The 12,140-nt window shown below is 49.1% G+C and overlaps 1 protein-coding gene across 2 annotated transcripts; it reads left to right on the top strand.

The window, feature by feature from the left end:
• The first annotated feature begins 729 nt into the window (after window positions 1-729).
• Window positions 730-12,075, top strand: Eif3d (eukaryotic translation initiation factor 3 subunit D). Of its 2 annotated transcripts, none has more exons than XM_027403921.2 (15): window positions 730-884; window positions 2,269-2,401; window positions 2,635-2,680; window positions 3,530-3,666; window positions 4,184-4,269; window positions 4,594-4,666; window positions 5,958-6,070; window positions 6,676-6,808; window positions 7,505-7,652; window positions 8,310-8,440; window positions 8,947-9,032; window positions 9,152-9,281; window positions 11,052-11,194; window positions 11,328-11,611; window positions 11,946-12,075. In XM_027403921.2, exons 2-15 carry the CDS (start codon window positions 2,279-2,281, stop codon window positions 11,957-11,959), a joined length of 1,647 nt encoding a protein of 548 aa, XP_027259722.1. In that variant the 5' UTR covers window positions 730-884; window positions 2,269-2,278; the 3' UTR covers window positions 11,960-12,075. The 2 variants fall into 2 exon arrangements, with proteins under 2 accessions (XP_027259722.1, XP_027259723.1); XM_027403922.2 differs by lacking the exon at window positions 730-884 and adding an exon at window positions 1,001-1,259.
• Window positions 12,076-12,140: the final 65 nt, after the last annotated feature.

Raw genomic sequence — 12,140 nt, 5'->3', positions numbered from 1 at the left:
GGGAGATGGAACTCAAGATGTGTCTGAAATTAAAATAGGCTAGTCATGAAACGAAAGAATATTTATTTATTTATTTATTTATTTATTTATTTATTTTGGTTTTTTGAGGCAGGGTTTCTCTGTGTAGCCCTGACTGTCCTGGAACTCGCTCTGTAGACCAGGCTGGCCTCTGCCTCGTGTGTGCTGCGATTACAGGCGTGCGCCACCACCGCCGGGCCTATTTTGTCTTACTTTCAATGAGCAAACAGAAATCTCCGTTGAAAAATGAGGCTTAAGATCTGTGGAACAAGGGTTTGAGCCCTGGCGGCCATCGCGAAGTTCTAGCAGCCCGGACCACGGTCTCTCGCCACCCCTCACCCTGCAGACAACCGGCACAGGGAACGAGCGAGGACACCTCCAGCGGAGGGCGGTTCAACCCGACCAAAGCCAGACAGGAGCCAGCAAGAGCCGCGGGGCATTGTGGGAGGCAAAGGGGCCGAGGCAGCCGCGAAGCATTGTGGGACACCGCGGGGCCGACTCCTGCTCCCCGCCCCAGCTTCCCTCGCACCGCGCGCCGCCACGTTTCAGTTCTGAATCGCTCGAGGCGTCCGCGGATGCCGCTGACGTAACCAGCCCCACTCCTGTCTCTCACCTCAGAGAATAATGAGGACTAAGCCAGTGGCCGTGACAAACTTCCGGTTGTGTCTTCGCTTTACGGCCCGACGTTTTTCCGCTGACTAAAAAGGAAGTGGTAGCGCCGTTTACGACAGCGCCGGTCGCGGTTTACGGCGCCGGCTCTTGCGCGCGCAACTTTCCTGCTGTCTTGGTTCCTCGGAGAATCGAGAATATCGCAGTCTCTGACCCGTGCCATCTCTCGCCATCCGGGCCTGCGGAGCCCACTGCAGGTGAGCGGCTTGCTTTGCAGAGACCTGTGGACCTCGCGAGCCACCCTGGGCTAGGCCTGGCTTCGGGGGCCTCCCGGAAGAGCCTTCCTTTACGTCCTCTCCTGTCGTCGCCCCAGGGCGGGGCGGGAATCTGCCTTGGGTGGTCCCAGGCGCGACCCTGTTAGTGCAGGACACCCCACACGGTGTGGATCCCTCACCCGATGCTAAGCCCAGAGCCGTGGGGACGAAGTGTCCTCCTCCGGGGGCTTCGAACAGTTTCCGTCTCTGCTCCGAAGTGGGCGACTGAGAGGAGTGTGCTCCACCCTGGTGTGAAACCGAGCCCAGGACTTCGTGGCTCTTGTCTGTAGTGTCCACAGTGATCCGCACCGTATTGTGGTTAGTACAGCTGTCGCATCGTTTTAGTTTTCCCCTATCAGTGACCTTCTGGTTCTCATGTGCGGAAGCCAAAGGACTCCAAACCCCTGCCCATCCGGGGAGATGATGCATGTCAAGTCTTGGACTATCTTGAACTTGTGACAACTAAAATTACAGTTGCTTTTGAGGTGGTATTGTGAGTATGTCTTAAAGGCCCAGGTCGTCAGGCTGTCCCTAACTGCAATGTAGCCAAAGAAGGCCAGGCTTAGGCAGACAGCCTTGGAAACTGCCTTTGAGATGATGGGCAGATGGACTGCTTAAGTTATGAGAGCCAACTTTCTCAGAGATGATGGTTTGAGGAAGCAGTGGTGCCTATCTATCCAGCACAGTTCCAATACTTTGCTGGGGGCTCTTATTTCATGTGAGCTGTTCAAAGGCCACACGCTCCCCCATGTTCTCTTCCTACATACAGCTTAGCATAAGTTCTTATTTGGGGATGCAGGTCCCAAGTTTATTCCTTGTTGCTGTCACCTAAATATCTTAAGCTTTCCTATGGTGGAGCAAGGAGGAGAGATTACTAAACTCTCTGGACATTGTCAGAAGGTAAGACTTAGTCTAGGCTTAGAGACGTTGGGTATTGGGTGCCCAGGTGAGAGTGTTTTTGAGGGAACTCATCTCACTTTTATCATACTTCATGAATCTGAGGTAGCTCTGTCTTATGTTATTCTAAGAAAGAAAAGACAAGATGTGACAGCCATCAAGCATAAGGCATGGCCTCATTTCAAAGATAGTCACCAAAAAAGAGCAAGTCCTAGAATTAATGAGACACAAGAAAATGTGGCTGGTGTCGACAATGTTCTGAGTTTTAAGTGTTCTTAGAGTGGTTTACAAGAAAGCTGTCCCTGCTGCTCCAGAGCCCAGGGCTCTGCGCTTTGTGTGTGCCTCTGTGGTGCAGCTTCAGTGGATCACGGAGTGTTTGGGACTTAGTGGCCTTTCCTTATAAAGCTGTTCACAATGCTTGTGTTTTAAGGTTTTAGACAATGGCGAAGTTCATGACTCCTGTGATCCAGGACAACCCTTCCGGCTGGGGCCCCTGTGCAGTTCCTGAACAGTTTCGGGATATGCCCTACCAGCCTTTCAGCAAAGGAGATCGGCTGGGGAAGGTATTGGGTCCCTTCAGCTGGGGTAGCTACTCCACAGCTCCTCACATCCTTTTTGCTCTCTTGGTGGCTATGCTTCCTTTGGGGACACCAGCCAAAGGCCAGAGCGGGTAGCTGATGCAGAAGCATCAGAGGTGAAGCTGATGACGTGTTCACTCAGCCTCCCTTGCTATCTTGAGTTTCTGAGTCAGCAGAGGCCTGCTCACCTGACCTCTTGTCTTCATCACACCTAACAGGTTGCAGACTGGACGGGGGCCACGTACCAAGACAAGAGGTACACAAGTAAGTATTCTTCAGTGAACTATCCACATTTAGGCCTTGGGAAGATTGTTGCTTTGTTCAGTGAGCTCCACACTGAAAAGGAATGCTGATGATAGTTATTGGGGTATATTTTAAATGTGTGCCCTAATATTGGTTTTGGAAATAGTCCCAGAAGTTAAATTGTTAATTATTATAGGGGTGACAGCCAGACTCCTAGACATGTTGAGTGTGCTGCCGTTTGCATTTATTGCTTGGGACTTCCTGAGGCCATCAGTCAGTGGGCTGCCCCGGTTTTAAGGTTCTGGTAAAGGAACGTGCTTTTTTTTGCACATTAAGAGATTGGGGTGGGGAGAGATGCAGAAGAGGAAGAGAGAGAGTAAAGGGAGAATTACGGGTCAACCATTGGAAACAGAGCGCAGAAAGTGCTTTTCTTGGTGCCAGTTAGATGGTTGGAAGTAACTTCGGGAATACTAAGTTAAGGTGGATGAGGTCAGAAAGAAAGTTTATCATGGTCGATGATAGTGTCCATGGCTCCTGTGATGGCAATGGTGGTACACTCCAGATTCTTAATTGTCCAAGGCAGAGGTGAAGTGGGTTAACTTGAGATGCTTGGGCTCTCTTGGTAAGTTCTTTAGACTCAAGCTCTTAAAACTTAAATGTGTGTATGAATCACCTGGGATCATGTTTAAATACAGGTTCCCATCTGTCAGGTCTGGACAGGGGCAGTAAGTCTGCACACCTCACAAGCTCTTGGCTGTGGTCCCCAAAAGTGCTGCAGGTCCCAAAACCACGCTTGAGAGAGCAAGGCTCAAGACTGCCATGTGTAGCCTTTAGGGAGCACTTAGCACACACTGTCACCTTTGCCTGCAGACAAGTACTCCTCTCAGTTTGGTGGGGGAAGTCAGTATGCATATTTCCATGAGGAGGATGAGACGAGCTTCCAGCTAGTGGACACGGCGCGCACACAGAAGACTGCCTACCAGCGGAACCGGATGAGATTCGCACAGGTAGGCCACGGGCTGGCAGCCTAAAGTGCCTTGGAGGAGCTCTTACTGTGAGAATTTCTGCTGCTTAGCAACTGTCTTGGAAACACCAATGAGACAGGAAATTGCAGGCCTCTGTCCAATCCCAAGTGGCCATTCAGTGACTGGGTTTTAACAGAATAACTTTTCCAAGGATGTTTTGAAGGACTTTAGATTTCTGTTTACAGTAGGTCAGACATCACACAGCTGTGCTAGGAACCTATTTTCTCACTTAATTGCAACATACAGGCTTTGTTAATTAGATGGTTTGGTTGGGTACTACATTAAGATGCAAACTTAGCAACTCCAGTAAAACCAGTAAACCTACATTAGTGGAAATGAGTCCAAGCTAACACAAGTGCTTCTCCCCAAATACTGTGGAAGCTATAGAGTAAAAGAACAGAGATGAGAAACTGGGGACTTCACACCCTAGATTTGCTCTCAAGATACCAATAAGCTATGACTCTTAAGAGGGTAACACGGGTCTCTTCCTGCTTCCAAGCGGAACCTCCGTAGAGACAAAGATCGCCGGAACATGGTGCAGTTCAACCTACAGACCCTGCCCAAGAGTGCCAAGCAGAAAGAGAGGTAAGCGTCCCTTCCTGCCAGGTCAAAGCTGTGTTCCCAAATGGACTGTATTCAGAAGTCAAGGAGCCAGGACAGGGATTGGCTGTCTTTCACTATTGGAAAAGAAACCACACCCTAGCCAGGATTGCCAGTAACTGGGCTGAATGCACCCCTACATTTGGTTCTGGGGGGTAGTGTGCCTCTGCTCTCACCCTAGTGTGTGCCAGCATGGTCTCTTCATCCCTAAGCCAGCATTTTCTTTCCTGGTAGCAGCCAGGAAAGATACTTCAATTCAACTAGAAGAAGCTACTGAAAACACAGCATTCTTTCTGTCTGTCTTTTCAGAGAACGAATTCGCTTGCAGAAAAAATTCCAGAAGCAATTTGGAGTGAGACAGAAATGGGACCAGAAGTCACAGGTAGTGTGTCCATACCAGAATTCTGTTAGGAATTGGGTGGGTTTGCTTTCTTTTTATCCTTAGAGATAGCAGCCATGAAGTGCAGTTATGTGGTCTCTAGTGTATGGTTACTGTGGACAGCTTTAGACCTTCATCCCTCTTACAAAGAAACCTTGTGCCCGAAGGCATGTCCTGTCCTCCCTAGTCCTAGCCAGCACTGCTCTTTGCTGACTGTGAATTTCCCTGATGTGTGCATTTCATGTAAACAAAATCAAAATCTGTGCCCTTTGTTTAGCATGGCATTTTTGGTTTTTCAAGACAGAGTTTCTCTGTATAGCTTTGGAGCCTGTCCTGGAACTGGCTCTTGTAGACCAGGCTAGTCTCGAACTCAGAGATCTGCCTCCCGAGTGCTGGGATTAAAGGCAAGTGCCACCACCACCCAGCTAGTGTGATATTTTTAAGGTATATGCCCTGTTGCAGCCTGTACTAGTGCAGTCTTTTCATTTTTTCCTTCTTCTCTGTTAAGGATTGTTTCCGGGTGCCCTCAAAGAAGCCAAGATTTCTTTTGCATAAAATGGTGTAGCATTTGCAACTATCATATGTGCATCTCCTCATGGACCTTAACTCACCTCGGGTTATTTATATGGGTTGAAAGTATCACTTTTAATCTCAAGTGGTCCTCCTGCCTCAGCCCCCCAGTAGGACTTTCAGCATGCTGAATACCTGGAATATTTTCAGTTCACACATGACCCTGGGATACAGAACCCACAAGTATAAAACCTGCAGATATGGAAAACCAGCTGTACTTCTTATTGCCAAATAGCATTTCTATGTATAGATTGCCACATTTCCTTCAGCCATTCACCTTTCCCCTTTGCACTGTTAGGGAATAATTACCACCTTTGTAAAAGCTATGAGAATAGCAGGCATGAGCAACAGTGGAGTTTGGGCTAGGAGTATAGCCTAGCAGTGAACTGGCTGCCTTGCCACAAAAACATGGATTCATTCCCCAGTGCTGCGAAGGGGAAATGATGTTAAGACATTACACTTTGGTGAAAATTTGGTGCTTGTTGTGTCAAAAATACGTAATTAATACCCTGAGAGTTCCCATGTTTTGTCCCTGATCCCTTCAATGAGCTTCTACAAGTCACAGATGCTGTCTAAAAAAAAAAAACAAAGCCAGGACCACATAGCCTCAATCCCAGCACTCAGGAGTTCAAGGCCAGCCTGGTCTACAGAGTGAGTTCCAAGACAGCCAGTACTACACAGAGAAACCTTAGGTTATGAATATCTTAACCTGTTTTATCTGCAGAAACCCCGAGACTCTTCAGTTGAAGTTCGCAGTGACTGGGAGGTGAAGGAGGAGATGGATTTTCCTCAACTGATGAAAATGCGCTACTTGGAAGTGTCGGAGCCTCAAGACATGTGAGTAGCTTCTTCACTGCTGCCCACCGCACTCGGGCATATGGACCAGCTGGGGTCTATGTCTCCTTAAGCCCTAGCAACTCCAAAGCAGATTTGTCCCAGTTTCTCTCCACCCTTGGTATCTGCACAGAAGCACAGTAGGTCAGTCTCTGAGCACTTTGGGCTAAAGTAGCATGACAGACCTTCAGGAAGCTTCATATTGTGCATCCTCGTACACAGAGCAGGGGTGAGGCACTAAGGCAGTGGGGAGCTGGAGGACCACCCACCAAGGTGCCTGTAACTGACTGTTCCCAGGGGAGGGTGGCTAAAGGGGAAGGCGTGTTTCCCTGTGTTCTGGAGCTGGGACAGGAAAACAGCTGGCAGTGAAGATTTGCCTCCTTTCCGAGGAGATTGATTCCATCCCTTTCATACGTATTAGACTTCTGGGTAAAGTTTCTTTCTGGGACAAAGCACTCATGTAGCTGGGTCAGCTCTCCTTCGTCTGCCTCCCTGATGCTGGGATTACAGTTGTGTACCGCTGTATTTAGTAGATAAGACTTGTGATTCACGGCATAAGAGAGGAGTGGGGAGGATCTCTCTGGCTTCCCGTTCCCCTCTTCCCTCAGCGAGTGCTGTGGCGCACTGGAGTACTATGACAAAGCCTTTGACCGCATCACCACGCGGAGCGAGAAGCCTCTGCGGAGCATCAAGCGCATCTTCCACACCGTTACCACCACAGACGACCCTGTCATCCGGAAGGTGTGCACCCTTTGCCCATTTTTAGGAATGTTGCTGAGGCCCAGAAAGAACAGGGTGTGAGATATGGACATGTCCCCTCAGTAGTCACGGGGTTGATTCAGGACCACCCCATGAATACCAAAACTCATGGGTGCTTCTTTATGACTGATGTGGACTGTCAGTCCTGGCAATCTTCCATGTTTCAGATCTTTCTGGATTGCTCAGGACGCCTAAGACATAAGCAGTTGTTATTCTGTTGTTTGGGGAACTTGACAGAAAGAGCATGTGCATGTTGATTAGACATGGTCTTTTTTGTTCTCCTGAACATTTGGTGAATTGACTGGTGAAGACTTCACAGAAACAGCTGACTGTGTACATAGTCCAGCCCTTAGATAAAATTATTCTGGATCAGACTTAGAATTTGATGGAAGCGGAGACTTGTTGCTGGGTGGATATAAATGTGGTAAGCCAAAGCATGCTCAGACCCCAGCTTTGCCAGGCAGACCGTATCGCACTAGAGTTTTAGCTTTCTCACCTGCAAAGACAGAAACTAGAAACTAGTGAGCTGAGTGTGGTGTATGCTTCCACAACAGTGACGGAGCAGCCATGCCAGCCAGTTTGCTTCAGCCTTCTTGGGTGACTGGGGAAGTCTTTTCCCTCCCTGGTGACCTCAGCATCCTCACTTCACTTTCTCTCTCCCTCTCTGCCTCCTTGCAGCTGGCAAAAACGCAGGGCAATGTGTTTGCCACTGATGCCATCCTAGCCACACTGATGAGCTGCACACGCTCTGTGTACTCCTGGGACATTGTAGTGCAGAGAGTCGGGTCTAAACTCTTCTTTGACAAGAGGGACAACTCTGACTTCGGTAAGTAGCCTGACTGGGGAGCAGCTCGGGGCACTGGTATTATTGGTCTTGAATATTGCTTGGTCCTGAGAATGGGTCATGTGTCAATCCCTCCCATCCTCCTGGAGTCCAAGGGAAGAGACCACTTCAGTGCTTCCGTGGGCTTCGGCTCTGAGTCCTCACACCACCACTGTGGCTGTGTGTTGTTCACTTGCACAAAACTTTCCTGGCCTTTTGTTTTGGTTTTTTGTTTTTTGCTTCTGCATTCATATACTATAAAGAAAAATATATGCGTGTATTTTATGACACATGTATATACACACCATTAATGAATCACTTGCAAACTGACAGTATGAAAACAAAGCCATCTGATTGTGTTTGAGTTGTGAGCCTCATTTGTTAAAATGCCAACAGATGCGTTCTCTTGAGGAATCTAGAAGGAATGGCTTCTTACTGTGTGATTGGTGGTGGTAGGTCAAATGGAAGGTCATGCAAGAGGCACACACTCTACCCACACATGCCACACATACTCTGGGGAGAGACCCTATTAGCAGAATACAGTTCTTTGGAGATGGCACCCTATAGTCTGGGTCTCTACATCTCCCCATGCTGCTTTGCACACTGCCAGTGGCTCTTGGCAATGTGAGCAGCTGACCATCCATGCTTGGGCTTTTATAGACCTCCTGACTGTGAGTGAGACAGCCAATGAGCCCCCTCAAGATGAAGGCAATTCCTTCAACTCACCCCGCAACCTGGCCATGGAGGCCACCTACATCAACCACAACTTCTCCCAGCAGTGCCTGAGAATGGTGAGCACACAGGAGCGGGTGGGGAACACCGACTTGCTGATTTGGGTGATTTAGGGGGCTGCTGCTGAGCCTCTGCTTTGCACTAGACTGTGGTGTGGTGTTGGCCAGGAACGGCCTCTCCTGGTGGCAGAGGATCCAAGCCACTGACAGGTCTGTGTGCTTGGACATATTTCCTCTCTGTAAAGTTACAATATTAATACTTGTCTCACACAGATGAGCTGTGGAAATGCCTTTGGCTCAAATGCCATTTTTTGCCTTGAGGATATGATATTGAACAAATTGTCCACTTTTCACTGTGATGAAGGAGGAAGTATGAAGGCCATTACTGCCCTGTTAGGTTAGCTGTCTGTCTGTGGTGAAGAAGGAAACAGGGAGGGGCATTCAGTGGGATGTGTTGGGTTTAGTCCTTCGCACAAGTAAGCCCAGATCCTCAAGGACATAAAGCAGTGCTGGGTCTGCTGACTTGACATCAACACCATCTCCTGAAAGCTTTGTCACTTCTGCAGGGGAGAGAAAGATATAATTTCCCCAACCCAAACCCATTTGTGGAGGATGACATGGATAAGAATGAGATCGCCTCTGTTGCTTACCGGTATGTCAGCTGTGATGGGGGTGTGCCCAGATTGGAGCACAGACCCTGTCCTGTGCTGTCTGGAATGGTCCATCTAAAGCAGCAGATGTTACAGAGAAAGAATCTTGCTTTCCTTGTAGTTACCGCAGGTGGAAACTTGGAGATGACATTGACCTTATCGTCCGCTGTGAACATGATGGCGTCATGACTGGAGCCACTGGGGAAGTGTCCTTCATCAACATCAAAACACTCAATGAGTGGGACTCCAGGGTGAGGCACCATTGCAGCTGTCTTCCCTGTTGTGTGTAGTGGGATTGGCTGGAGTGAGGTGACCAACCTTTAAGTGCTCACAGAGCCAACGTGGATGGGGGCTGCAGTTTCTTTATCCACATAAGTCCCTGCTGACAGAGAACAGTCAAGTTAAGGGGTTTCTGCTTTTGGCGCCTTTGTCTATTCATTCTGGGCACCCATTGGCTCCAGCACTCTACACATCTGGTCTTGATCTCATCTTGTCTTGGAAAGCCCAGTCACTCTCTCTGACGTCTTTCTGTATATGCTCAGCCTCACTGCCACCTTGTGATCCCTTTGTCCAGCTCTGCCACTACTAACCTCAAAAGACTTAAGATAGCGGTTCTCAACCTATGGGTTGTGACCCCTTTGGAGGGTTGCATCAGATATCTACATTATAATTCATAACAGCGAAATTACAGTTATGAAGTAGCAGTGAAATAATTTTGTTGTTGGGGGCCACCACAACATGAATATTAGAGGGAGCAGCAGCATTAGGGAGGTTGAGAGCCTATGCTCTAAGAGCTGGGCAAAACATGAGTATACACACGCTCTCCTCTTTCCATTGTACAGCTGTGGGCAGTCCACCAGGATAATCAGGTCAGGTGTCATTCTTTCTCCCTTGCTTTATGTGTGGCACTCTGTTGAAGTTAAGGGCAGGGCCATTGCCTCTGTACAGGATAAAGAATACTGACAAGGACAATTCTGGGGCCCAGCCAGCCTGAGATGGTTAGCTTGCCATCAAAATGTGGCTCAGAAATCCATCCTCTGGTGGGGCCAGTGGCCTTCTCCCAGACTTCTACTGTAGCATCTGTCTTTCCTCATATTTGTGCAGTTCTGAAATCACACACCGCTACCCTACTCACAAGTGAGGTTGGAGCCTTGGGGTAAATCCCCAAGCAGCTCTTGTCCCAGAGTACCTTGTACTTCAAAAACACATGAAAAGAAACTTATGACCTAAAACAGCACCTATAATGGTGGGCAGATAGTTTCATTCTCTGTTGAGGTATTGTGGGTGGCAGTGACTATGTCCCTAGAACTGAGTGGGTTCCAGAAGAATGTCTGCTGTGAGTTGAGAAGTCAGTTCCTTGCAATGGTACAGCTGTGGTCCCTGTTCCTTGTCAGCACTCAGGTGCTCCTTTCTCCATTTGGGAGTCTGCTGGGGCACTCTTTGTCCTTGTGCCTGGCATTTGACTTCTGTCTGACTTCCGTATACTCTGTTCAATTCATCTCTGCCTGTGATTGTCCCCAGGATGCTGGCAGGGTTCTTCAATGTCATGGCACTCTCTAGGGGCTACAGCATATTTTCAAGTTTTAAGGGAAATAGAATCTGTCAGATACTAATCTCTTGTGGGAACCTCCCTGCCCTGTGACCTTGGACTGCCCCATTCCCCACATCTGGAAGTCTATGCATAGGAAGCATCAGGTGCTGGGCTCCTGCCCTCAACCCCACCTGAGTCTCACCCACCTGCCCCTCAGATCCCAAACTTCCTTCTCCATATGTTCACCATGGCACGATGTAAAGCCCCGTTGCACCACACAGCACCCTTGTCATTGAGTTTTGCCTTCTCCGTTACCCGCAGGTTGGGTGGATATGTACAGCGATGGTCGTGTCTTTGTCTCTTACATGATAATTGGTCTACGTCTGACTCAGGCATACTTTTCACTTCCTAGTGGGCTCCTGTCTTCAGAAGAGGCCCTGGGGCCTTGTGGCAGGTGCCTCTCACCCAGTAACCATCTTTCCTTCTGCAGCATTGTAATGGCGTTGACTGGAGACAGAAGTTAGACTCTCAGCGTGGAGCTGTCATCGCCACTGAGCTGAAGAACAACAGCTACAAGTTAGCGCGGTGGACCTGCTGTGCTTTGCTAGCCGGATCTGAGTACTTGAAGCTCGGGTGAGACTTCTGCCGGTGCTGGGGCAGGCCCGGGGCAAAGGCTGCTTGCCTCCTTTCCTTTGGGAAAAGCAGCAAACCAGGCATTGCCATCTCTATACTGCCCAGTATGACCACCCATCCTCTTCCCCCACAGATATGTGTCCCGGTACCACGTAAAGGACTCCTCACGCCATGTCATCCTGGGCACCCAGCAGTTTAAGCCCAATGAGTTTGCCAGCCAGATCAACCTGAGTGTAGAGAATGCCTGGGGCATCCTACGCTGTGTCATTGACATCTGCATGAAGCTGGAGGAGGGCAAGTACCTCATCCTCAAAGATCCCAACAAGCAAGTCATCCGCGTCTACAGCTTGCCTGATGGCACCTTCAGCTCTGAGGAAGACGAAGAGGATGAGGAAGAAGAGGAGGAGGAAGAGGAAGGTGGGTAGAGTGGGCCTCTGAGGGCTGATGAGGGAGCCAGGCTAGTGCCGTGGTCACCTTCACCTTGGCAGCACATTGTGGGGTGGCACTCCCAGTCCCCAAAGGAGACTAGGGAGAACAGCTGGAGAAGACCCTGGGCAGCTGTTAAGGATCAGTTATATGACCTCAAAGCCTCAGTGGCAACTACAGAAAGTGGCTTAGCCCTAGAAGGGTTAGGAGGGCTCAGCAAAGAGAAGGCCTTCCTTCAGCACTCAGGTTCCTCAGAGGTCCAGAGGAGAAAACACATTGATTCACACGGTGAGGCTCACTGTTCTTAACTGTTCTTTTCTTTCAGAGGAAGAAACTTAAATGAGTTGGCTTGGTGCCTTCGTGTGTTCCACCCAGGTGTGCTTGGGCAGCATGTGTGGCTCCTACTCTGTGGCAGATAGAATAAAGTTTTAAGTGTGTTTGGTTTCTTTCCTTCATCATGTGCTTCCCTTGTGATCTGCAGCCCCTGCGAGAGGGAGACCAGAACCAGCAGTTTCTGTAG

The sequence above is a fragment of the Cricetulus griseus genome, chromosome 2 (assembly GCF_003668045.3).
Source record: "Cricetulus griseus strain 17A/GY chromosome 2, alternate assembly CriGri-PICRH-1.0, whole genome shotgun sequence".
Lineage (NCBI taxonomy): Eukaryota > Metazoa > Chordata > Mammalia > Rodentia > Cricetidae > Cricetulus > Cricetulus griseus.
This window is presented reverse-complemented; position numbering and strand designations above follow the sequence as displayed.

What these genes read in the sequence shown, in the direction of transcription:
- Eif3d (XM_027403921.2), top strand. Translation starts at nt 2,279, where the DNA reads ATGGCGAAGTTCATGACTCCTGTGATCCAGGACAACCCTTCCGGCTGG. An exon ending in CCAAGACAAGAGGTACACAA is followed by an intron (nt 2,681 to 3,529) that starts GTAAGTATTCTT and finishes CTTTGCCTGCAG; the next exon opens with ACAAGTACTCCTCTCAGTTT. An exon ending in ATCGCCTCTGTTGCTTACCG is followed by an intron (nt 9,033 to 9,151) that starts GTATGTCAGCTG and finishes CTTTCCTTGTAG; the next exon opens with TTACCGCAGGTGGAAACTTG.